The sequence below is a fragment of the Phycodurus eques genome, chromosome 6 (genome assembly GCF_024500275.1).
Source record: "Phycodurus eques isolate BA_2022a chromosome 6, UOR_Pequ_1.1, whole genome shotgun sequence".
Taxonomy (NCBI): domain Eukaryota; kingdom Metazoa; phylum Chordata; class Actinopteri; order Syngnathiformes; family Syngnathidae; genus Phycodurus; species Phycodurus eques.
The window spans coordinates 6,392,907-6,420,835 of NC_084530.1; the positions used below are offsets into that span (position 1 = coordinate 6,392,907).

The window sequence follows — 27,929 nt, forward strand, 5'->3', positions numbered from 1 at the left end:
GTAAGGCTGCCGTACTGGGTAGACGGTTGTATTATGCATACAGTGTATACAGCAAAAATGATGAGACCTGAAATCACGGTCACCGCTCACTGGTTAGTGTTCAGTGCTTCGTTGCAAGGCAGCAGGAACAAAAAAAAATCGGTCTTCGGTTGTGCGCACCGGGGGCCTCTCCATCTAAATTCCCGGAGTGAATTTTGCGCCGAGTACATCTTATAAAATAAAAAGAAAACTCTCCCCCACACAAACACAGTGGGGCAAAAAAGTATTTAGTCGGCCACCAATTGTCTGAGTTCTCCCACTTAAAAAATTAGAGAGGCCTGTCATTTTCATCATAGGTATACCTTACCTATGAGAGACAAAATGAGATTAAAAAAATCCAGAAAATCACATTGTCTGATTTTAAAAGACTTTATTAGCAAATTATGGTGGAAAATAAGTATTTGGTCAATAACAAAAGTTAATCTCAGTACTTTTGTTATATACCCTTTGTTGGCAATGACAGAGATCAAACGTTTTCTGTAAGTCTTCACAAGGTTTCCACACACTGTTGCTGTTATTCTTGCCCATTCCTCCATGGAGATCTCCTCTAGAGCAGTGATGTTTTGGGGCTGTCGCTGGGCAACACAGACTTTCAACTCCCTCCAAAGATTTTCTATGGGGTTGAGATCTGGAGACTGGCTAGGCCACTCCCGGACCTTGAAATGCTTCTTACGAAGCCACTCCTTCGTTGCCCGGGCATTGTATTTGTGATCATTGTCATGCTGTTTGGGATCATTGTCAGGCTGTCACGTTTCATCTTCAATACCCTTGCTGATGGAAGGAGGTTTTCATTCAAAATCTCACGATACAATGGCCCCATTCATTCTTTCCCTTACACAGATCAGTCATCCTGGTCCCTTAGCAGAAGAACAGCTCTGAAGCATGATTCACAGTAGTAGTAGTCCTTTGGATGCAACTCAGCATTCTTTCTCCTCCAAACATGACAAGTTGATTTTTTTACCCAAAAGTTCTATTTTGGTTTCATCTGACCATATGACATTCTCCCAATCCTCTTGTAGATCATCCAAATGCTCTCCATCAAACTTCAGATGGGCCTGGACATGTACTGGCTTAAGCAGGGGTACACGTCTGGCACTGTAGGATTTGAGCCCCTGGCAGCGTAGTGTGTTACTGATGGTAGCCTTTGTTACTTTGGTCCCGAGCTCTCGGCAGGTCATTCACTAGGTCCCATGTGTGGTTCTGGGATTCTGGGATCATTTTGACCACATGGGGTGAGATATTGTGTGGAGCCCCAGATCGAGGGAGATTATCAGTGGTCTTGTATGTCTTCCATTTTCTAATAATTGCTCCCACAGTTGATTTCTTCACACCAAGCGGCTTACCTATTGCAGATTCAGTCTTCGCAGCTTGGTGGAGGTCTCCAATTTTGTTTCTGGTGTCCTTTGACAGCTCTTTGGTCTTGGCCATAGTGGAGTTTGGAGTGTGACTGTTTGAGTTTGTGGACAGGTGTCTTTTATACTGATAACAAGTTCAAACAGGTTCCTTTCACTCTTTCCCTGCCAATGCCGTCCAAAGACGTCATTAAGAATCCATCTATTCCCTGCCAATGCTGTCTAAAGATGTCAATGGCGTTTTTTAACGGGGATGGGTGGTGGAGGGTCTTGTGCAGTTTATGTGTGATCGTCAAGCCTCTGGATAATTGCAATGAGGAATGGCACCCTGTCGAGGGCAACAATGCCTTGAGGTGAACATCCCTCCCTCAGAGTAAGAAGAGGAATAAGAAAGGGGGGGAAGGGTGCAGAGACAATGACAAGACATAATATATAGTGCAAACATAATGGCGGAAAAGAGAGAAGACAAAATAAAAAATAAAAAAAATAAAATAAATAAAAAGATTTCGGTACTACAAATTTATCGCGCCAAGGCAAGAAAAATATTCCTGCAATCGAGAGGAATGACGCCTTAGATCATGCGGGGGAATAAAGGATGACGCTCCGAGCCGATCGCTTTGTTGCAAAGCTATTGCTCAAAATGCCGGCCCATACATATGGCGAGATAATCTCGGCCACTTGCCGGCTGATCGTCTGCCAACCAGGATTTTAATAAATGGGATCCGAAATCGTCAGATGAGTGAACTCCCTTTTGGATAACCAGCCAAGCTTCATCCCGAGCTTCCTCCGACGAAGTCCGACGCAGGCGAAGACTAAGGTAACTCGTTTGCAGCTAGCGTTTGCTACATTTAGCGACCAAACACGCTCCTTCAATCCTTGTTACATAAAAACATAATTCAGTCCAACTAGTTCACGTTACAGTGTAACATCATTTGCCAGTACTGATTTAAAATTTCCATTTACAGCTCGTCCATCTTACAGGAATTCAAGACCCGCGAGTCGAACGTCTTTTAGGATTGTGATGAAGAAAAGTAATGTTTTTTTTTTTTTTTACCCTTGCAAAACACATCAATAAAAAGTATTCTGTAGTCATCGTATGTATTTTTTTAAACAGGTTATGCATCCAGCAGACGTTCGACTCCCATTCCAGTACGCAGTGCAGACAAAAAAGGTAATTGAAATTGTTCTTTTTCTCCCCGTCCCACGACAGCAATTTCAACAATGTATTTTTATAGTAATAGTTATATTTCTAAACTGCACAGGTTGTGCTTCGAGCAGAAGTATGGACTGGTTTCAAGGAGAATGACAGCCACACAAGATCCCATTCACTGCCACAGAATAATAAAAACCAGATGTGGATAAAACTTTGCTAGATTTTATGCGCAAGGTAATAACAACCTGGACTATTCCGCAAACGGTAGAGGAGGTGAATTTGGAGGAAGAAAGTGCAAGTGTGGAAGCCCAATTTGTTCATGCATTTTTGTCTAATGTAAATTCTGTACATAGTTATACTTGTCAATAAATATTTTTTCTGTCTGAAGTACTTTCTCAGTGTTGTTTTATGTTCAGATGTTTGAGAAAGAAATATTGGTGTCAGTCATTGTTCTGCTTGATGTGTGTGCTTTCACAAAAAGGCTGTTTATAGTCAAATTAGAAGACAGAAATTTGACAAAACTGTGGTTTGATCATCACAAAAAATCAATTCACTGAGACTCGTAGCTCGCCTTTGTAGAATTTTCATTTGAGCCACGGGCTCTTGTGAAAAAGCGCTGTTGTGCTATCCAAACAGCTTCCAGTGGCTTCAGTTTTTCAACGCGTTTGTTCGCCGTTAACTTGTCGTAGTTAGCATCTTTCGTCTGGTAGTGCCTCTTAATATTAAATTCTTTGATAACAGCCACAGTCTCTTGGCAAATTAGGCAGACACAGTTGTTTCGTATGTCAATGAAAAAATCCACTTGTCGTGGACACGGCGGCCCCTCGTTGTCAACTCTTTTTAGTTTCAGTTGCCCTTTTAGAAATGGGCTAAAAACATTCCGCAGGGGTAAAAGTTCACACAGGGGTCACGCGACGAGAGTGCGGCCACAGGTCTACTGCCACCCTCTGGTGAAATATAAAATGGCTTTTTTTTTTTTGTATGTGTGTATTGTTTACTGTGGTAAACTGTTCTGGCGGGCCACATATTATTGATTTGATGACATGATGCTTCGGGCCGGAGGAAATTTGGACACGGCCGGATTTGGCCCGCGGGCCGGACTTTGGGCATGCCTGTCTTAGATGGACTGATGCAAAGTGAAAAAGTGTTCTGTGGTCCGACGAGTCCACATTTCAAATTGTTTTTGGAAACTGTGAACATTGTGTCCTCCGGGCCAAAGAGGCAAAGAACCACCCGGACTGTTATGGAGGCAAAGTTCAAAAGCCAGCATCTGTGATGGTATGGGGCTGTGTTAGTGCCAATGGCATGGATAATTTACACATCTGTGAAGGCACCATTAATGCTGAAAGGTATTACAACAGCGTGGCTTTGTAGTAAAGGAGTGCGAGTACTAGACTGGCCTGCCTGCAAGCAAGAATGGAAAAGAATTCCACCTACAAAGCTTCAACAATTAGTGTCCTCAGTTCCCAAATGTTTATTGAATGTTGTTAAAAGAAACGGTCATGTAACACAGTGGTAAACATGACCCTGTCCCATCTTTTTGGAACGTGTTGCAGCCATAAAATTCGAAGTTAATGATTATTTGCTAAAACAATCAAGTTTATCAGTTTGAACATTAAATATCTTGTCTTTGTAGTGTATTCAATTAAATATAGGTTGAACATTGTATTCTGTTTTTATTTATGTTTAACACAACGTCCCAACTTCATTGGATTTGGGGTTGTAGATTATTAACCACGCTTAGGTTCTATCTTCAGATTATCATCAGATTATCGCTTGATCGAAGAAGAGCTTTATGTAGGGCACATCAGGCACTGGTTAGTTATTACTTGTATCAGTCAATGTCCACAATTATCTGAAGATCTTATTATATTTGTGAGATGTATTCTCTGTGTTAGTGCAAATATAAATTGAAAAAGAGAATGTGAAAGATACTAAAACCTCTCTTTGCTTAATTTAACTTTATTTCTTTGCCAAATTAATGCTTATCATGTATTAACCTCATTTGTTAATACTGTACGCCCATGACAGTAAACTTAATCCATGTCCGTGTGGCCTCACAGAGGGCGGATTGGGGTCTGGAGACAAACCAGCAAGGGACGGGGATAAGCTTGGGTAGGTTTTGGTGCACAGGGTCTGGTTTATTGTTGTGTGCTTGAATGGAAGATCATCAAATACAGTTTTAATGAAGGCCTGTTAAATTAGAAAGTGGAAAATAATGTTGGCCAAAGGATTTCACTCAAGGCTGGTACACACATACAGTAGGCATTTTTGTAACAGACCCCACACATAAAGATAAAAAATGTGGCATTAACAGTTTTGGTCGCATTGTTTGTGGTGTGCTACGATAATCTCAACACAGAACACCACACACGTAAAGATTCTGTTCCACTGATGATGTTAAAGTCTCACGCGATCACACGTGATCTCACAAAATCGAGGAAGATGAAACACTTCCGGGTATGCGCCAATTTTTGTCGTGTGTTCCCGAAGGTTTCAAGAGCTGAGAGACTTGTAAAATGGCGATGTCCTCAAAATGTTTTTTGCCGTCTGGGGAAACCACTTTTACACCAAAAAATTACATCGGGTCAGACATGATTGTTTTTCTTTACGGTCTTTTACTTTTGTATAGTCATGGCGCTTCATGTGACGCTAGATTCTGTTCAATGTCATAATTTACCACATCTTGACTCAGGAGAAGTCGGCGTTCCCCACACACAAGAAGAGTTTTGGTCGTAAATATTGAATGCATTCGTTATTTAAGATTGTCGGCCCCGACCTGCAATCGGGATGAATCCACTCTCAACACACATCAGACCGAAGGACAATCTTAAAGGATAATCTTATGACATAAGATTGTCTGATGTTTGACGTGCATGGTCGGGAAGAGTACACACAAAAACAGGCTGATTGTCTTTGTGTGGACCGGGTGAATTTCTGTCTACCGGGAGAATGTAAGACATAACATCCTAGGTCCGTTGCCAGTGAAAGTTTGCCTGAATCAAGTTAGTGTATTAGTGTTCTCATATATTTTAATCTTTCTTTCAAACAGAACAGGGGAAATTATTTTTTATTTTTCTCAAGTTAAGCACTTTATTTTACCATGTGTAACTTTCTGTTTTTATTTACTTGCTCTTATTGTGAAATGGAACCTTACTTCTATCCATCCATTCTCAGTACCGCTTATCCTGTTCAGTGTCGTGGGGAGCCCTACTTTTATTTAGTAATTGAGAGAACATTACACATATGTTTGATTACCAGGGCATAATTTGTAAGATGTGTATAAATCTTTATTATGCTGTAATATCCTTAAATCAAAAAATCAAATAGAAAAACAATACTGTCGTTTATCGTGGTAGTGTAGTATAAAATTAGACACCACAACAGAGCTTTCTGATTGTCTCATTGTTTTATTTTGTAACTGCCTTCTTGCATTCTGCTTTCAGACCACAACAACCACGTGCCAGCTGTTCCCTCTATTGACCATAAACCAAAAGGGCAACACCCATTCACTCAGTTCGCAGTCATCGTGCCAATTGTCTTCAACTCTGACATGTACTGTAATATTAAAAAAAATAAACCATTATATCATCTTAATTTCTTGCTTTAAATTGTTTTATCCTCCTTTATTTTTGTGTCAGTAAAGCACATGGTACCTGTGTGAAAGAGTATTATTTTATCCCAGTGTAACTCTAAATTTCAAGACTGTTCTACCTACTTTTGACTTTACAGAGACCATGACGACTGCCACCTCCCCAATCTTGTTGAAATGGGACCCAAAGAGTCTTGAAATCCGCACGCTGACTGTGGAGAGACTTCTGGAGCCCCTCGTTACACAGGTAATTCCCTGAACCTCGTGATGCAAATCTAACATTTAACACAGACTATTACATATTGACGACAGTGAGGTCAGAATCGTCTTAATAAAAAGGGTCTCATCTGCTGTCATACAACAAATGATAAACTGTGTAGAAAATTTATCTCAAAAATATTAAATGTATCTGTCACATCCAAGACAACACAAAACTTCCTGACAGGATGTTATCTATCTACCCATCGCTCTTGTTTTTTGTTTTATGACTCTTTTATGTCCCCTGGATTCATTCTGATAGCTTAAGAATGTGAATTTGTTTCAATCAGTTTTGATAAATTGCATAACTGAAAGGCAGAGGTTTCTAAAGCCTGGGATTTCTTTTTGGGCATTTCCCTGAACTGTGTCTTCTGTGCCACAGAATAAAAGTGAGATGCTAAACTAAGGAGTATACTGTGCTCATACTCGATCAGTCATCTTTTTCAGTAAATGCATTGGATGTGTGAAGTTTATGGACCTATGGACCTCAAATCCAAGATGGCGCCTACCAGTGTGGTCGCCTCGGTAACGCGCTCTCTAGTATTGTCTTTGTTTTTGTGTTTTTCGTCCGTCTTTGGAGACCTTACACGACTCACTTACACAAGGGGAGACCTGCTAACCATCAAGGAGGCTACTCCGGACTTTCTGTCACCAACTTTCGAAAATCCGATCAGTTTTTTCCCCGAGTTACTCACCGGAGCGGCGTCCGCGGTTTTCGGCGCATGGATGCGGAAGCGGCGCCACAGAGGAAACGAACCGGCATTCAGGTGAAACTCCGCAAGAGAGGACACAGATTGGCGTTCCTGTCGATCCACCTCGCGAATGTACGCTCCCTACCCAACAAAATGGACGAGCTTCATCTTCTGTTAAAGACCAGTAAAGACTTCGGACGTTCCGCGGCCATGTGCTTCACGGAGACCTGGCTTTGCGACCCTGTACCCGATGGCGCCGTCACACTTCCCGGCTTCAACATTCATCGAGCGGACCGCGACATGGAATCATCGGGGAAAACGAAGGGCGGCGGGATATGCCTCCATATAAACGAAAAATGGTGTACGGACGTCACGGTGCTCAGCACACACTGCAGCCCGCATTTGGAGTCGCTGTTTTTGAACTGTAAACCATTTTACTCGCCACGTGAGTTTGCATCGTTTATACTGGCTGGAGTCTATATTACACCGCAAGCTAACACGAACGCCGCATTGCTAACGCTCGCCAAACAAGTCAACGAAATTGAAAAAAAACACCCTGACTCACCCCTCATTATTCTCGGGGACTTTAACAAAGCTAAACTCAACCACGAACTCCCTAAATACAAGCAGCACATCGACTGTCCTACCAGGGAAAATAATACTTTAGACCACTGCTACACTACGGTAAAAAACGCATACCGTGCTATACCTCGTGCAGCCCTGGGCTCGTCTGATCACTGCTTAAGTCACTGAATACCGACGTACAAGCAAGAACTTAAATGTGCAAAGCCTACAGTGAAAACAGTCAAAAGGTGGACCAATGAAGCAAAGATGGAACTTCAAAGCTGTTTAGACTGCACAGACTGGAGTGTCTTTGAAAATTCAGCTGGCAGCCTGGATGAATATACGGACACTGTCACATCCTATATCAGTTTCTGTGAAGAGGTTTGTGTACCAACAAAATCATTTCGGACATTCAACAACAACAAGCCGTGGTTCACTGCTAAACTTAAGCAGCTTCGCCAAGCTAAAGAAGACGCATATCAGAGCGGGACAGGGCCCTGTATAATCGAGCTAGAAACCAGCTGACTAAAGAAATTAACATTGCAAAGAGGATCTATGCAGCAAAGTTGGAAAAACAGTTTAGCGCGAACGACTCAAAATCAGTCTGGCGTGCATTCCAATCGCTGACTAATTACAAGCGACGATCCCCCCAAGCTGAGAACAATAGCACACTAGCCAACGACTTGAATACCTTCTATTGCAGATTTGAAAAGGACAGTTTCACTCCACACACCCACCCGGCCGCACCCGCGACCACAACCACACCTCTGACTTCTGCGTTAACCATCCATGAACAGGATGTGAGACGGATCTTCAAACAACAGAAGATTAACAAAGCGACAGGACCGGACCATGTGTCCCCATCCTGCCTCAAAGTCTGCGCAGACCAGCTCGCTCCAGTCTTCACTCAGATCTTTAACAGATCTTTGGAAATGTACGAAGTTCCATCCTGTTTCAAACGCTCCACCATCATTCCAGTCCCCAAGAAACCTGCAATCTCTGGTCTGAATGACTACAGGCCTGTCGCTTTGACATCTGTGGTCATGAAGTCCTTTGAACGTCTCGTGCTGGACCACCTCAAGAGTGTCACAGGTCCCCTGCTGGACCCCCTGCAGTTTGAACAGGTCTGCGGATGATGCAGTCAACATGGGACTGCACTTCATCCTAGAACACCTCGACAGTGCAGGGACCGACGCGAAGATCCTGGTCGTGGACTTCAGCTCAGCGTTCAACACCATCATCCCTGAACTCCTTTCAACCAAGCTTCTCCAGCTCAGCGTCTCACCTGCCATCTGCCAGTGGATTTACAGCTTTCTGACGGGCAGGACACAGCAGGTCAGGCTGGGGGTGGCCACCTCATCCACACGCAGCAACAGCACTGGGGCACCCCAAGGTTGTGTCCTCTCTCCGCTGCTCTTCTCTCTCTACACGAACGACTGCACCTCAGCGTACCCGACTGTCAAGCTCCTGAAGTTTGCAGATGACACCACTGTCATCGGCCTCATCAAGGACGGTGACGAGTCTGCATATCGACAGGAAGCGGAGCGGCTGGAGCTGTGGTGCGGCCGACACAACCTGGAGCTGAACACGCTCCAGACGGTAGAGATGATCGTGGACTTCAGGAGGCATCCTTCGCCACAGCTGCCCCTCACGTTGTCCAGCTGCCTTGTGTCAACCGTCGAGACCTTCAAGTTCCTGGGAATTACAATCTCTCAGGACCTGAAGTGGGCGAACAACATCAACTCCGTCCTCAAAAAGGCCCAGCAGAGGATGTACTTCCTGCGGCTTCTGAGAAAGCACGGCCTGCCATCGGAGCTGCTGAGACAGTTCTACACAGCGGTCATCGAATCAGTCCTGTGTTCTTCCATCACAGTCTGGTTTGGTGCTGCTACAAAAAAGGACAAACTCCGACTGCAACGGACAATCAAAACTGCTGAAAGGATTGTCGGTACCCCCCCTACCCACCATTGAGGACTTGCACGCTGCCAGAACTAAGACAAGGGCGTCCAAAATCCTCTCAGACCGTCTGCACCCCGGTCACCAGCTCTTCCAGCTCCTTCCCTCAGGTAGGCGCTACCGATCAACGCAAACTAGAACTAGTAGACATTCCAACAGCTTCTTCCCTCTTGCGATCAACTTCTTAAACACCTAACCTATAATTCCATTACAACAAGCTGGCAATTTTGTGACTTGAGTTCGTTGTCACATTTCTGTGGGGCCAATTATGTATTACTCGTGCACTCACTGTAGTTGTCTCGCCATGCTGCACTATTTGCATATACTGGCCACTCATGCCAGAGTAGCATCTGCTCCATTTGCACACTGATTGAGGAGTATCTGTAAAATTTGCACAACCAACATTGTCCCAGATGATCGCACTACTCGTCACTTTAAACCGCATACACTCCTTGAAGTCTCAGCGCCCTTTGCACAATGGTCATTGCACCGGACTATTGCAATATTAGTCGTTCGAACTGCTCTAAGTGCTAGAGGACTCTGCATCTTTTTGCACAATTGTTTTTTGTCAATGTCTTGATGTCCCAAAAGTGTTCTGTAAATTGACTGTCTGTTGTACTAGAGCGGCTCCAACTACCGGAGACAAATTCCTTGTGTGTTTTGGACATACTTGGCAAATAGAAATGATTCTGATTCTGATTCTGAAGTGTTTTTGGAGATAAATGTTGTACTTATTATTTTCTTTTACATCAATTGGATAATTCATTGTGGTTAGAAAAAATAAAATGTGGCCTCTGGACCACAGACAAGCAGACACTCCATGACATGGCACTGATGGCATTCTGGTTTATCATGACAAAGCCTCTCTTAAAGTTCAAAACTGCAAATTTCACCAAAAGATGACTGATTTGCATGTATGCATTTACGTAAATCGTCAAAGCCTTCCAGATTGCTTAATTTATGTTAAAATAAAAATAAATCTCTGCTGGGAGTCGTGGGATACCCCCAGATCTCCCCGAAAATTCTTTTTATTTTTATTTTTTTGGGTCACCTTTTTCATGCCTTTGGTGTTTGCATGTCTTCTTAAAACCTATGCCAGAGTATGAGGCAGGTTCATTGTTGAAGATACCTAGGAACTTAATTTTGCACTTCACATTAACCCAATGGTTTGTAAATATGAAAAAGAAAAATTAAAGCACACTGGTGGAGTTAATCATTGAGATGCTTACTGAGCTGAAGTCTGACAATATATGCTGAGGTGTTGCAAGACTTGTTCAGGTTTCAAATGACTTCCTGCACAACTGTTTTTTCTGTGACTTCAGAGACATTTTTCATGAAGTTTTTGCGGAAATTAATTTCACAGGTTACGCCTAAGAGGGCCAAACAACAAAGTTGTTTTGATAAGGTTTTGTGGTTGGCGAATAAAGGAAATTATATCCTTTGGATCTTAAAATATATTCTATATATTAAATGGAGTGCACTTATATAGCGCTTTATATACACCATCACGGTGCCTATAGAGACTCACATATACCCATTCACACAGCAATGGCTATTGCCATGCAAGGCGCTGCCAGGTCGACTGGGAGCAAGTGGACAGTCAGAGCCAGGATTCGAACCCCTGACCCTTCGCTCACTGGACGGCCCGCTCCACCAAGTGAACCACAGCCGCCTGAAATTTAATATGTAGACTCTTTTGGCCAATTCCTTTTTCTTTCTGACATTTTTGTCAAACAAAGGAAATGTTACAAGATAACATATTGCATGATGACCACTTGCCAAATGGATTAATCTCTTGAGCTGAATGCCCTAATTCTGCCCCTTAGATGGAATTTCCATTATTATTAGGATATTTTGTGACGTCGGGCAATATCTCTGCTGTATCATCCTGTTTGAGAGATCACAGTGAGAGAGAGCTGTCAAAGCATTTCTGTTTTTTGACAGGCTATGTTTACTCTGGTTGCTTTTATTCTCTGAAATGGATTCATTCATGGTAAGTAGTTACCCGATTATTTTCATGGCGACATGATTAGTGTTCGATCTCAGACGTCATCTGTAATGTATTAGTGCTGTGTCTTATGAATGAATAAGAATCATTTGGGTGTTCTTTGCAAATACAGCATTCACTTTCTAACACTACATTAACTTACTTTAAATGGTTCAGAATTCATGCTGCAGTCACTGTCATAGTCTGTTAAGATAACTGAAAGGGAGTATGGCTGAAAACATTTTGGATGAAAGGGAGGATGTTATGCTTTTCCTTTAAGTTTGATTACAACCATGAAATTTTCAAAGTTGTCTTACTTTTAGCAAAGAGGTAGTCTTTTTTTTTAAGGTTGAGTCAAGTATTGGCTTCTTGAAGCACTGCAGAAGTTGGTCTTGTGTTCATGTTAAGTACTAAGAATTTAGGATAAATTACCTTCTAGATTCTGAGATGTAAACTAGTGTTAAACTAGTGTAAACTTTATATCGATGTAACGATTTATATTCCCTACGGTCCAATTGGATTAATCTCTCCTTGGCTATTTAGCCTTCTGGACGAAAATACATTAAATCAATTTAAATAATTTTAAAAGGTAATCAATTGATTGTATCGATACTAGGAAATAAGCCATTTGATTTACACATCGCAGACTTCATATGGATGACCATGTGCATGTTTTTTTAGCAACTTTAAACAACTCCAAAACGAAAATCGTATTTAAATAAATTAAATATGTTTGAAGATAAGTGGGGGCGGTACGGTGGACGACTGCTTAGAGCATCAGCCTCACAGTTCTGAGGACCCGGGTTCAATCCCCGGCCCCGCCTGTGTGGAGTTTGCATGTTCTCCCCGTGCCTGTGTGGGTTTTCTCCGGGCACTCCGGTTTCCTCCCACATCCCAAAAACATGCATTAATTGGAGACTCTAAATTGCCCGTAGGTGTGAATGTGAGTGCGAATGGTTGTTTGTTTGTATGTGCCCTGCGATTGGCTGGCAACCAGTTCAGGGTGTACCCTGCCTCCTGCCCGATGACAGCTGGGATAGGCTCCAGCACGCCCGCGACCCTAGTGAGGAGAAGCGGCTCAGAAAACGGATGGATGGATGGATGGATGAAGATAAGTGCTAAAAACATATGCAAAGACTGAGACAATTATAGTACTGAATTGTTGAGATATGGTTTAAAACACTTTTTCACCTCCTAAGTGTTCCTGATTTTTTGGGCAGGGCTAAAAAGTATCCTCGTGACGTCAGGATATGACTCTCCACTATATAAACACCAAGTGCCCCTTTTCCATGCTGTGAACATTCAGGGGAATTGCACTTCCTTGTTCATTAAAAATTTCACCCACTTCTACCAGTATAGCGTGCAATTGGCCAGGACGAACTTACGGGTGTCTTTGACCAGGCCGGGCCACCAGAAGTGTTGTTGAATGAAGTTAATGGTTCGTGTGATTCCCTGATAACAGGTTATTTTGGAGTTATGGGCCCATTGAAGTACTTCTGAGCGGGCGGAGTTGGGCATGAAGAGACGGTCAGGGGGTCCGGTCTTGGGATAGGGTTGGGTTCTCTGAGCTTTCTTAACGGTTTGTTCGATTTTCCAAGTGGCAGCCCCAATGAAGCAAGAGGAAGGAAGGATGGGTTCCGGTTCTGCTGGGCTGAAGGGGGGTGAAAAAATACGAGAGAGTGTGTCAGGCTTGCCGTTGTGGGAACCAGGGCGGATGGAGAGGCTGAAATTAAAACGGCTGAGAAATAAGGCCCAACGATCTTGCCGGGGCTTAAGCCGCTTGGCAGAACGAAGATAGGCGAGGTTTTTGTGGTCGGTCCATATAATAAACGGAACGATAGTCGATAGTCCCCTCCAGCCAGTGCCTCCACTCCTCCGGGGCCCAGATGATGATTAGTAGCTCACGATTCCCCATATCGTAATTACGCTCGGAAGAGGAAAGGCATCGGGGAAAAAAAAGCATCCATCCATCCATTTTCTACTGCTTATCCGAGGTCGGGTCGCGGGGGCAGTAGCTTTAGCAGGGACGCCCAGACTTCCCTCTCCCCAGCCACTTCATCCAGCTCTTCTGGGGAGATCCCAAGGCGTTCCCAGGCCAGCCGTAAGACGTAGTCTCTCCAGCGTGTCCTGGGTCGTCCCCGGGGTCTCCTCCTGGTGGGTCGTGGCCAGAACACCTCACCAGGGAGGCGTCTGGGAGGCATCCAATTCAGATGCCCCAGCCACCTCATGTGGCTCCTCTCATTGTGGAGGAGCAGCGGCTCTATTCTGAGGCCCTCCCGGATGACCGAGCTTCTCAGCCTATCTCTAAGGGAGAGCCCGGACACCCTGCGGAGGAAACTCATTTCGGCCACTTGAATCCGGGATCTTGTTCTTTCGGTCACGACCCACAGCTCGTGAACCATAGGTGAGGGTAGGAACATAGATCGGTAAATTGAGAGCTTCGCCTTTCGGCTTAGCTCCTTCTTTACCACAACGGACCGCTGCATTGTCCGCATTACTGCAGACGCTGCACCGATCTGCCTGTCGATCTCCCATTCCATTCTTCCCTCACTCGTGAACAAGACCCCAAGATACTTGAACTCCTTCACTTGGGGCAGGATCTCATCCTGACCTGGAGAGGGCACGCCACCCTTTTCCGACTGAGGACCATGGTCTCAGATTTGGAGGTGCTGATTTTCATCCCAGCCGCTTCACACTCGGCTGCGAACTGCTCCAGTGAGCGTTGGAGGTCACGGCTTGATGAAGCCAACAGAACCACATCATCTGCAAAAAGCAGAGAGGCAATACTGAGGCCACCAAACCGGACCCCCTCTACGCCTCGGCTGCGCCTTGAAATTCTGTCCATAAAAGTTATGAACAGAATCGGTGACAAAGGGCAGCCTTGGCGGAGTCCAACCCTCACCGGGAATGAGTCAGACTTACTGCCGGATATGCAGACCAAACTCTAACTCCGGTCATACAGGGACCGAACAGCCCGTATCAGGGGGTTCGGTACCCCATACTCCCGAAGCACCCCCACATGACTCTACGAGGGACACGGCTGAACGCCTTCTCCAAGTCCACAAAACACATGTAGACTGGTTGGGCGAACTCCCATGCACCCTCGAGGACCCTGCTGAGGGTTTAGAGGTGGTCCACGGCCAGGACGAAAACCACACTGCTCCTCCTGGATCTGAGATTCGACTTCCCAATGGACCCTCCTCTCCAGCAGCCATGAATAGACCTTACCAGCGAGGCTAAGGAGTGTGATCTCCATGTAGTTGGAACACACCCTCCGGTCCCCCTTCTTAAAAAGGGGGACCACCACCCCAGTCTGCCAATTCAGAAGCACTGTCCCCGATGTCCACGCAATGTTGCAGAGGCGTGTCAACCAGGACAGCCCTACAACATCTAGAGCCTTTAGGAACTCTGGGCGAATCTCATCCACCCCTGGGGCCTTGCCACCGAGGAGCTTTTTAACCACCTCGGTGACCTCAACCCCAGAGATAGGAGAGCCCGCCTCAGTGACCCCAGACTCTGCTTCTTCATGGGAAGGCGTGTCGGTGGAATTGAGGAGGTCTTCGAAGTATTCTCCCCACTGCTGACCTCTCGAGTCGAGGTCAACAGTGGGGTCAGCAGGTTCAATAGGCGGCTGGAAGGGAGAGGGGCACCGGGCAGGAGGTCAATGGCGCAGTCATAGGGACGGTGGGGGAGGGAGGTGAAACCGCAAGATCTTTACTGAACACTGGCGAGAGGTCATGGTATTCCTCCGGGAATGGGAGAGATCGACAGGTGTGGCTGGTGGCGGAGGTTTACTGGAGGGAGGAACGGCCAAAAGAAGACAATGGGAATGACAGAATGGTGATGGACAGATGAGTCCAATCAATGTCAGCGTTGTGTTTCTGGAGCCAGGGGATACCAAGGACTAACGGAGTCTCTGGGGAGGGAATGACAAAAAGCTGGATGGTTTCATGGTGATTTCCGGAAATGAGCAGGGTGAATGATGCAGTTTGGTGGGTAACGGGAGATGAGACTTCCGTCCAAGGCAGTGACCTTCTTAGGGAAAGGGAGGGGCTCGAGGGGAAGCTGAAGCTGACACGACAAGCCCTCATGAATAAAATTATCATCAGCACCGGAGTCAGATTTTTAAATATTTTTAAATATTTTTATGTATTTATTTTTTTTACATTTTTGAAGGGTTTTTAAAAAGTAAGACAAAAATTACTTTCCCTGTTAACTTAATACAGTTATCAAGAAGTAATTCAGTTGCCAATTTTTACACTTTTTGGGGAAAGTAATTAGTAACTATAACTAATTACTTTTTAAAGTACTTTGCATAACACTTAAACAGATTCACTGCCATTGACTGCTTTAGAAGTCAAATATCCATGTTAAGTGGGAAGGTTGAACCCCGGTCCTCAGAACTGTGAGGCAGACACACGTCCACCGTGACGCCATGTTAACATTTGAATTTAATAGCCGTCGTTTGAATTTAATAGCCGTCAATGGAAGTGAACGAGTTTTAGGAACCTCACGATTCGATATGGATTCTTAAGGTTTCAATTCGATTTGATTCAATATTGAATTGTTCCAATATCCATTCAGTAACAAGCAGAAATACACAAATAAGAGAAAATTCTGACAATTTTATGTTTGATGCCATGTAAACATACGACATATGTCACATCACATTTTTTAAGCAATAAATATCTGAAAATAAAAGTTTGCACAGAACTTATATGTGCATATAGTCCAAAAGTAAAAAAAAACATGATAGTTGTGTTCACACTGCAAAAGGTCAAGTGTATATAAACGCAATTTTTATTTCCTCTTGAAAATTGTCATCAAAATAAAAAACGTACACAATAATAATATATTTGCTCATATCGAGTACAAAAGTAAACACATGATGATGGCTCTGTATTGAAAAAGTAAAGTGCACATATACTTAATATTTCTTGACTTATTAGGGTTACTATTATTATTTGCATGGTTCTTAAGTATTACCAAATTAAGTAGCATGTTTGCGGCATTGTGACAATTCCCCGTACTTTCTGAGTCAAACCTCATTCATTTATTGCCTCTGTCAACAAGTTCACTATATTGGTCCCTCCCTGTGTGGCTTCTGTTGCAGGGCTCTAGTCTGCAGAACATCTGACCCTAATTCCCACTCGTTAGAAAGGAAGTGAGAAGTGATACAGTCCCCTCCAAAAGTATTGGAATGGCAAGGTCAATTCCTTTGTTTTTGTTGTATAGTGAAGGCATTTTGGTTTCAAATCAAAAGATGAATATGAGACAAAAGTTCAGAATTGCAGCTTTTATTTCATGGTATTTACCGTAATTTCTCGTGTATGATGCGCACCCATGTATAATAATATAAATTGCCAGACAAAATGGTTTTGTAGACTTCAAAATTCATTCTGCCGAGTCATCATGAGTTACATCATCAATAAAGACAAGTGAGCCTGTTCCAGAAGCAACCATGTTAGGCATGACATTACCTCCACCATGCTTCACAGATAAGCTTTTGTGTTTTGGATCATAAGCAGATCTTTTTTTTCTCCATACGTTGGCCTTTCAATCACTTTGGTAAAGATTAATCTTGGATTCACTGGACCAGAAAACTTTGTTGCAAAACTTTGGTGGCTCATCTCTGTACTTTGCAAAATCCAATCTGGCCTTCCGGTTCTTTTTGCTGATGAGTGGATTGCATCTTGTGGTATGGCCTGTATATTTCTCGAAATCTTCTTTGAACAGTGGATTGTGATATCTTTACTCATGTCCTGTGGAGGTTGGCAAACCTTTTTGTCTGGCAATTTAAAGAAAAATGCAACTTCATCATGCAACAAGACAATGACCCAGAACACACTGCCAACACAACAAAAGACTTCATCAGGGGGAAAAAGTTGAAGGTCTTAGACTGGCCAAGTCAATCATCCAAATGTCTTTAGTATACAACAGAAACAAATGAATTGACCTTGCCGTTCCAATACTTTTGGAGGGGACTGTATTTATGGATGTAGTGGTTAGTTGCTCTGGAAGTCCAATCATCACAAAGAAGACACTCTTTCTGCTGTCTTCACTATTACAAGAACGCTGTCTTTACTCTGTACAGCTTTGGGATGGTGACTTCTGACGTGTTTTCGTGTTGGTATTGCATATCATATTTTCAGGTGTCTTTTGTCTGGATTTAGGGTGGAATCCAAAATGATCCCAAACATCAGATTTAAAAGTAGAAGTCGTTTACTTACACTGCCGCCGCCGTGGCTGCTTGTTTAGTCGTCATTTTGTTGTTGTTTGGTCGAGTGCAGCTACTACCAATGCAATTTGAATCAAGCACAAAGCAACCCGGCGGCACGGTGGGCGACTGGTTAGAGCGTCAGCCTCACAGTTCTGAGGTGCGAGTTCAATCCCCGTCCCCGCCTGTATGGAGTTTGCATGTTCTCCCTGTGCCTGCGTGGGTTTTCTCCGGGCACTCCGGTTTCCTCCCACATCCCAAAAACATGCATTAATTGGAGACTCTAAATTGCCCGTAGGCATGACTGTGAGTGTGAATGGTTGTTTGTTTCTATGTGCCCTGTGATTGGCTGGCAACCAGTTCAGGGTGTACCCCGCCTCCTGCTTGATGACAGCTGGGATAGGCTCCAGCACGCCCGCGACCCTAGTGAGGAGAAGCGGCTCAGAAAATGGATGGATGGATGGATGGACAAAGCACCTCCCACTGGCCAAGAGGTGAATCGATTCAGAGGATGTGCTGAATCGATATTGAATTCCAAAAGGAAGAATTGCAATGCATTGACGAATCGATATTTTTTACCACCCCTATTTCGCACCATGTTTTCAGCCATCTTCGTACTACATGGGATGTTACAAAAGAGGCACTCATCTGTCTTCAGGCATCTTGCGCTACCTTGCTTTGTCAGCATATGGCTTGCTCCAGGGTTCTCAACAGCTGCCAAGCACAGATGCTGGTCGTCAGATGCTTTACTTCTGATCCACCATGGAAAGGACATCACATCAGAGCTGACTGCTTCAGATAAAAATCTCCTGTTGATGGATTATTACTGTCACAAGCCTAAAATTTGATGAACTGGTAGAAAGTATATATTCTCACTAAGTCATAGACTTAAACAAACACAAAAAAAGTTGAACATTTTATTATTCATGCTTGAGAGCTGTGGGCGATGTGGAGAGCTCAAGGTTAAAATGAATGCATCCCTTGTGATGTCGAGGACAGTGTCACTGAAGGGCCCAGCACTAACACTGACACTGGTTCATTCAGGCACTGCAATGAGATGATTGTGATCTAATACCATAGCCAAAGGCATGGTGATGATGAACAGATCTACAAACAGATTACAGCTGATGCATTTAGGATCTTCAAAGCACTCCGACAGTGAGCCTGCCTCATCGCTTCTGTTGAATGTGTTCACGAGAAAGACGGCGCAAGAGGATGAATGGGGAACAAAAGTAGATGTGTGATTTCATTCTTTATTTAAACATCACAGGTGTAATCTAAAGGACTCCAGAGAGCCCACACTTGGTGCTGACTTTGTCTCATTATTTCCGGTGATACCTTGGCTTTTCTAGACAGTACCTTGAGACACTTGGTGTTTCTCAAAGCCAATCTTTACTGTAGAAGTTATTTGGATGGAGATATTTTTTTCTTTTGTTCGTACATAATTTAACTTATATTGTCTCGTCCATCCATCCATCCATTTTCAACACCGCTTATCCTGGTTAGGGACACGGGGTGCTGGAGCCTATCCCAGCTGAATTCGGGCGAAAGGCGGACTACACCCTGAACTGGTCGCCAGCCAGTCGCAGGGCACATATAGACGCGGACAACCATTCGCACTCACATTCACACCGTCACTGAGTGGGAACTGCACCCACGCTGCCTGCACCAAAGTCAGGCGAGTGTACCACTACACCATCAGTGACTATGTTGTTTCGTGTTTTGTAGTAATTATTTTTTTTTCGAATTTAAATTAGTATCGTAAATAAAAGTTAAAAGCCTGAAATAGTTAAGTTTAATTGTAAATACATTTGTTTTTGTATTTTATATTTTTTTGTAGCACTATGTAAGAGCGGCGGCACGGTGGATGACTGGTTGGAGCGTCTGCCTCACAGTTCTGAGGTGTGTTCAATCCCCGGCCGGTGTGTTCCCCGGCCCCGCCTGTATGGAGTTTGCATGTTCTCCCCGTGCCTGCGTGCCTTTTCTCCGGGTACTGCGGTTTCCTCCCACATCCCAAAAACATGCGTGATAGGTTAATTGACAACTCTATATTGCACATAGGTGTGAATGTGAGTGCGAATGGTTGTTTGTTTGTATGTGCCCTGCGATTGGCTAGCAACCTGTTCAGGGTGTACCCCGCCTCCTACCCGATGATAGCTGGGATAGGCTCCAGCACGCCCACGACCCAAGTGAGGAGAAGCGGCTCAGAAAATGGATGGATGGACTATTTAAGAGCAGGGATCCCAATAGGCACCAGGTAGCACCCAAGGAACGTGAGTAGCCAACGCGTCTGTTCTAAAAACAGCTTACCATTGCTGGAACATTGTGATTTACTAAAGGCTTCTTTATACTCGCGCGGACGGCGACCGCGCTAATGTGACTATGGCTGTCTCACGCGCAGTTTGCCTTTATACTCGAGCGCAACCCACGCACGCTGTTTTGAAAGTGTGCTGCAGTTCTCCTCCAAGTCGGGGGTGTTGCTCCGGCTGGTATTGGCTAGGAAACCAGAGGGTGGAGTTTCCTCTGCATTTTGTGGCCATTTCCAGTAGCCGTTTTTACTTTCCTTTCTGTAACAAGGAACAGAGCAACAACAATGGCGACCGCAGTCTGCTCAAACAAATGGCCCTAAATGACCGGATGATACGTTTAATTATGCTGCAAAATCGATCGAGAAGGCAGCGGCTACGTAGAAGATGGTACGTAGAACCAAGGGGCACGCTGAGTACGTCATCACAGCATGTGCCTACAACGGACCAATCACGAGAGATGATCTCCGCGGCATTCTACGCGCACCAACAATTTTTGCCATGTGCGCGTCAAGCGACGCGGAGGGGCTGCGCGGGGGAAATTCGCCGGTCACGTGATGCAATGCGGGCATGTACTCTCTCTCTGGTCTTGGCCATTGTGGAGAGGTTGGAGTCTGACTGTTTGATTGTGTGGTCAGGTGTCTTTTATAGAAATATGGAGTTCAAAAAGGTGTCATTAATACAAGTAACGTGTGAAGTATAGAAGATCTTCTTAAAGATGAAGTAACAGGTCTGTGAGAGCCAGAATTCTTGCTGGCTGGTATGTGTCCAAATATATATTTTTTGCAAGAATATAAAAATAAATTATTTAAAAATCATAAAATGTGATTTCCTGGCTTTTCTTTCGCATTCTGTCTCTCACAGGTGAAGTATGCCTATGATGAAAATTACAGACCTCTCTCATCTTTTTAATTGGCACAACTTGCAAAATGGGGGGCTGTCCAAATACTTTTTGTATTGGTTGACTGGAGAATTCGCAGAAAAACAGCTTTGACAAGGAACGCCACACATCTTTGGGTGGCACCACCCAGAGTGCAAATCTGGCATCAAGGTGTATAAATGACAAACTTTGGTAGATGGGAGAATCTGCCCAGCCAGAAAGTGCGCAACTGCACGCCTTTTCCCTCTTACCCAAATGAGAGAATATTGCCCTAAGTAAATGATTTACTGTATATGCAACTTGTCATCGTCATGTTCCTTTTCGCCCCATTAGCCTTTCCCTTACTATACACGTTACATTTGGGCCTAAGAACCCTATGTACGGCAACGTCGTATCGAGTAAGATGTACTGGATTAATAGAATTTCTTAGGATCTTTTAAATGTATGTGTATGTCATTTGGGCTAATGTAACACACACACACACACACACACACACATACACGCACACGCACACACACATACGCTATTCCCTTTTGTAAAGTCAAAGCCTTCACTCACGTGTATCGGAGGCTGAAGGCAGAAAATTAAACATCTACAAAGGCCCACAGGGATTTACAGCTGAATGAAGAATCCACCGGCCAGTCTTCTGAGAGAAAAGGCCACATGGCATTTAATGGGATTGATGAGCAATAAAATGGGAGCACAATGCACACCAAGCCCTCACGTAGCATGCAGGGAAAGGTTAGCCTTCCCACTGTGGCAGCTTGATCACCAATGTACGACCTTTCAAATCCTGTAGTATTTTCTTGTTAATAAAATAACCGCAGTATGGTCTTTCAAAAAAAATAAAAAATCCAAGCAAAGTTACTAATTCACATGATGAAAACAGGCACTTACCAGTTCATAGTGAAGTGACATTACTTCACTGGGCAAACATTACTAGTGGACTAGTTATTTTTTTCTGAAAAGAAGGGTTTACATTAATACTCAAGGTATTTGACTCCATTCTGTAAATTTACCAACTGTACAATTTGAATTTGTTACAGTATAAGCTATTACTGTTGATGCACATCATAGTTGATGTCATTGTCTTTTTACCCTACATTACCTTGGAGGACCTTTCTGTGATGAGGTCGCAACAGATTAATCGTTTCTCCCTTCAAGATTTGTGCATATAGAGTTTTAGTGCTTGTGTCAGACACATTTTGTTTACATTTCTTGATTTTTTTTTCTCACTTTCAATTTATGTTGTATTTGTTGTATATTTGTAAATATATGAATCTTCCATATCAACTGAGCTATTGTTCCTTGCAGTCTGTTGTACGTGCGTCATTGCTGCAGCAAGCCAAGTATGAATTTGATGGCTGTCAGAGCAGATCATGCTCCAAAAGTTATCCAGCCACAATGTCTTCTGCCTGTGTCATTGTGAAAAAGACAGTGAACTTGGATGCCTTGGCAGCGTTAATAAAAGCTGTTGTGTCGGAGCGGCTTGATGTTATCACTCAGCATGTAAACAGTATCTTGCTTTTCCTCCATGCTATGTTCACAATCAAGTCAAAATCCTGTGGTTGTCATTTGGAAAACTAAAATATTACAAGTCACTCTTGAAAGTTAAATATATAAGATCCAAATAGCATACCATTGATTGGTATCATTTAAAGCACAACAATGCCAGTCAGCGAATGCAGTATTTTGAAAAGCGTATCTAGCTGCTAGGTTTACCTCAGTCCAAAGGCAGTTTACATTTTAGGTGCTGGAAAATAACTGTACCCATGGGCAATATAAGGGTGAATCTGATGCCAACCTAAGAACTTCAACACCCACCTAGATGCAATGTTAATCTCAAAGTCTTTGTTTTGTTTTTCCCACGAGCTTGTTCTTGGGATATTCTGGCATCTGCGTGCAAAGACAGCATTATATATTCATAGAAATAGCACTGTTAAATCTGAATGAAGGTAGATAAATTCCCTGAACCAAAGTGCCTGCTATGAGGTTATTCAGGGCATAATTAAATATACATCAAGCTTTTTAAGACACTGTTGAAGAACAACACATCAAGGAGCTTTGACTTCAATGGGACAGTCCTGGTGGAAAGCTACGACGTGCTGTAGCTTTCTGTGTGCTTGCAGTGTGTGTTCCACAGCAAAGCCCTGTGTGAATGTATATATATATAGGGGGGGGGGGGCGAAAGCTGTCACCAGCAAAGGCCACCGTCGAAAGTTATAAACCCAGCAGAGCTGGGACACCCCATCGGTGGCTCGCTTCGAGAAGTCGCAACGTCATAAGATGGGATAGAGGATGCGAAAACCGCCCTGAACGCCAGGCCAAATCGGACAATCAGTAGTTAAGCCACAACACGTGCAACGGCGCGGTAACCATTCTGTCGCAAAGAACAAATAGAGTCAACGACCCTACCATGGCCTCATTGGGACAGGTTAGAGAGTCGTTCTACTACAAAACAAATGAGACACCACTGCGGCAACAAACAATTTCTCAACACAAACCAAATCATCGTCGCAGCCTTTGGAGAGCGAAGGCTACCAGCGACGGGGAAATTATGTCCGATAGACAATTCCTATTTCTTTCCAGTAGCTGTACCCAGCAGTATTCGAAAAGGCATGCGGGAAGAAAAGAGGAACTGAGCCCCGTGTGACACCGGAACTTACACCCGTTCCGGGTCATCGGGTGTCACACGTGACTTTTTTGGTATGCGTAATTGAACTGCGCATGCGCGAAGGGACTATTCAGTGAGCAGGGATGAAATAGAATCAGTATTTTCCATAGCACACAATACTCCATAATACTCCCACAAATGTGGGCCATTGATTGCAAATGTGTTTTGTGCACACACAAAATTGATTAAAAATAAACAAAAAAACAAATAGGCCTAAATATAATGTTACAATATTACAAAACTGAGTACACGCCAAACTCTAGCACAAACAAATTTTGTATTTATATTACAGAAATCTAATTAATAACATTTCAAAACCAAGTATAATCATCATCAAAACTCAAAAAAGAAAATTGTTATTGTGTCCATAACTAAAACTGCTTGAGATATGACAGAAACTATACATTTTTGTATGGATCTGAGGTAACGTTCAGAAATTTGTTATTTTTCATTGTGGGAAAAAGAGCCACAAAAGACATTTATATTGCCTCTTCTCATTCGTTCATTTGTCAGTTGTTGACCACTTTGTAATTTGCATTACTGCTACCTACAGGTCTGAAGTTGTTACATGTCGACTGGAAATGAGAAATGACCAGGTTTATTTTCTGAACAAGATTACAATCGGCTCTGTTGTGTTTTGCAGACTTGGACATTTTCCTCCTTTGTTTGCCACTACGCTATTGGCCAACAGGGTAGGATGATTTAGCCTTGGCTGTGGTCTGTGCTGTCATGAGTGCAGTTGATAATTTATGAATAATATTTTCTGAAATCCTTTCAAAATACTTGGCTACATTGTGCCATAGCCTGCATGTTTAACACAGCCCCTAAAGCAGCAGAATAATTAAATCATTTAAATCGTCTATCCTTCAGTCTTATCTCTAAAGATGGACATTTCCTTGCCCCATTAGTTTACAAATAGTACTTTTCGACTGTTGGCAGTACTGTTTAATGGTATGATCGGCCAATATATTGCTTATTGCTCTGTAGGATATCTCAAGAATGAAATCCTTTTTCAAAGGATGCAGGTGCACTACAAGTACTTTGTGATATTACTGCTGCAGTTATAGTGCTAAATCAATTAAATTGGATTTCATTAACAGTGATTGGATGCCTTCTGTGACTTTATATTTACAATATGTTTCTGGAGCTGGACACTGTTGTTAAGAGTATTCTCTTCGATCATGATTAGGGTTTATCACAATAACATATGAATCATTAACTACCGATGGAACTGCCATATTATCTATTTGTAGTTTTTTTTTTTATTCAGTGAAGAATAACTTTCAACCTGAAATGACTTCGAAAAATAAACAGCCTGGTTTAATTTTTAGACTTTTTTGAGTGTGGCCTTGTACAGTACATCTACAGTATATTAACTGTTAAGAGTTCTCTCAATTGTGTGGAATCGATTGTTGATTACCAGTAATTGTCTTGAAGCAATTGAGGTAAAATGAAGTACTACTTCACTCTAATCAAGCAAGCAAAAGCACTGTTGATTCAGTCTAAACTAGTTTGCAGTCTAATCAAGATCATGAAGACGGGTATGGGAAGTTGAGCTCCATCCATGCAGATTTTTGCTATGGCAAAATTTTGCACGGAAACTATAAAAAAATAACAATCTATTTATTGATTTGATTTGCCACAAAGTAAGGGAATTTAGTCAAATATTCAGCACTAACACGAGGAGGAGTGTGTATTGTGCACAGGTTTCTTTTGTCTCATTAATAATGAGATATTAATTCCAAACAGATTTAAATAACCGTGCCATTGCACTTTGTAACAAACTCTCTGTTGGGGCATGAGCATGTATGTAAAAAAGTAAATCATGAATCCCATTTGCTGAAAAATTGAGAACATGCTGCTAAAGCTTGTTAAAATATTGCAACCAAGAGGGAATATACTTTACTTTTGGCACATTTATAGAGTGAAGGCATCAAAGACCTCCTATCCTGTCAAACAGATTACAGCAGATTTTAAGGAGTTCTGTCTCAGCAAAATACAAGCTCCAAAAGGGTTCTGCTTGAGAAACATAGTTGACAGTGTTTATTTTCATGTACTTAGGGTATGCACAGAGCTAATGTTCACTAAGTTGTGGGCGGCATGGGAGAGGGTAAGAGAACGCCCTGAAACCAGAGGGTGGCCGGTTCATATCCCTGGCCAGTCGCATGTCATTGTGGTGTCCCTGGGCAAGACACTTAACCCACATTGCCAGTGAATGAATGGTGGTGGTCGGAGGGGCCAGACGCACAGAATGGCAGCCGCGTTTCCGTCAGACTGCCCCAGGGCAGCTATAGCTACAGACAAGTGTCTAACCACCACCAGTGTGGGACTGAGGAGTGAATGAATAATGCGTGAAATTGTAAAGCGTCTTTGAGTGCCTAGAAAAGCGCTATCTAGGTGTAATCCATCCATCCATCCATCCATTTTCTTACGATTTCTGAATAGATCTTTGTAATGGACAGTTGTTACTTGTAGACCCTTAGAGGTACTGCAAACTCTCTGATACTGTCTCTGTCTGACTGTTTTTTCCTCTTCTATGCTTCCTAGGTGACTACTTTGGTAAACACAAGCAACAAAGGACCATCCAGTAAGAAAAAGGGACGCTCCAAGAAGGCTCATGTCTTGGCAGTCTCAGTTGAACAGGCTACTCAAAACTTCTTGGAGAAGGGAGAGCAGATTGCTAAAGACAGCCAAGATCTCAAAGAGGAGCTCATTGCTGCCGTTGATGATGTCCGTAAACAAGGTCAGCATGTTAAAGCCCATTTTCCATTCCATCCATTTTCTACACCGCTTATCTTCACTAGGGTCGCGGGTATGCTGGAGCCTATCCCACCATACTGCGGGCGAGAGCCGGGGTACACCCTGAACTGGTTGCCAACCAATCGCAGGGCACATAGAAACAAAGAATCATTCGCACTCACATTCATACCTACGGACAATTTAGAGTCTTCAATTTACCTAATGCGCATGTTTTTGGGATGTGCGAGGAAACCGGAGTCCCCGGAGAAAACCGGAGGCAAAGAAGTGTAGGACCCAATTGCATGGACGCAAGGCGGGAGTGCCGAAATTTCAAAAAAATATTTATTTGCAGAAACAGAGATGGCAAACAGGGCACATGGAAAAATCTAAATACTAATATCACAAAGTCCAAAAATCTATAATCAAAGTAACAAAGAAATATGGAAACCAAAATACTGACCACTAATTAACATGGCGGGAAACATGGAAACATGGGCTAAGACAAACGACATTTGAGAAATGACAATGCAGCAACACTGACTGAAAGAAAGCAGGGAACTAAATATAAACTAATTGACAAGACGAGGAACACCTGGACAAGACACGAGTGGCTAGAGGGAGCTGATTGGGCGACACCAGGTAGAGGGTTGACGAGAACAGGTGGACACAAGCAAACGAGCACCCAAGACAGGACACAGGAAAACATGAAACAAAACTCAATATAATCCAAACTAAAGAACAGCCCATGACAGTATGTCGCTGGATGACATCTCCTGCACATGTGCGTCACGACTACCGGCCATTAAAGGCTCACAAAAAGCGCAAGCAAGCGGTAGGAATGGAGTGAAAAAAATGTTGAAAACAAAAAACGATGACTTTTAAATTAATTGTGGACGATTTTGATTGTCAACGTCATCGTGATTAGTCGCCTATTGGTGGCAGCTGTAGTTTCAAATATAATGTAGTTTGTTTTTCACCTTAGTGTGGTTCATTTGATTTGGTGTGACCAAAAGTCGTGCTCGACTGATTTGAAACTAATCACAGAAAACAACCTTAGTTTACGTATTCTGGAATGAGGTTTTAAAATCTCTTAGCGTTGCTAAAACAACAGATTTAATTCAGCTCAAAGATTTTTTTTTTTACCAGTAATCCAATCCCACATCCCTTTTACCCCTCATCTGGATATTTCCTGCACTGTAGGCTGTTTTATTTGTATTTTTATTTTATTATTATTATTTTTTCTCTTTGTTTTTAAATGCTTTTCATCATGTAAAGCACACTGAGTTACCTTGTGTATGAAATGCACTATATAAATAAATTTGTTTTACTTTGCTTTGCTTACATTTTTAAATTGCCTGCATTTACTTTTGATACTTGCGAAAGCGCTTAAGTACCGTATTGGCATTTACATCATCCTAGTCAAATCAAGTTCAGCCTCGAGTCGAGAGGTTGCACTTTAATTAGATATTAATAATATATTTATAATATAAATATACATATCTACCATCCGCATCCTATTG

At 43.1% G+C, this 27,929-nt stretch overlaps 1 protein-coding gene across 2 annotated transcripts in view; it reads left to right on the top strand.

Moving 5' to 3' along the window:
- The window catches only part of ctnna2 (catenin (cadherin-associated protein), alpha 2), a 338,765-nt gene that overhangs the window by 16,392 nt on the left and 294,444 nt on the right, over positions 1-27,929 (top strand). Inside the window, exons 2-3 of one of the 2 annotated variants that reach the window (XM_061679158.1) lie at positions 6,277-6,383; positions 26,218-26,413. In XM_061679158.1, coding sequence (XP_061535142.1) covers positions 6,282-6,383; positions 26,218-26,413 — 298 coding nt within the window. In that variant the 5' untranslated portion in view covers positions 6,277-6,281. Of the gene's footprint in view, positions 1-6,276; positions 6,384-11,518; positions 11,600-26,217; positions 26,414-27,929 lie in introns of those variants that run through there. The other variant, XM_061679159.1, reaches the window with a different exon arrangement.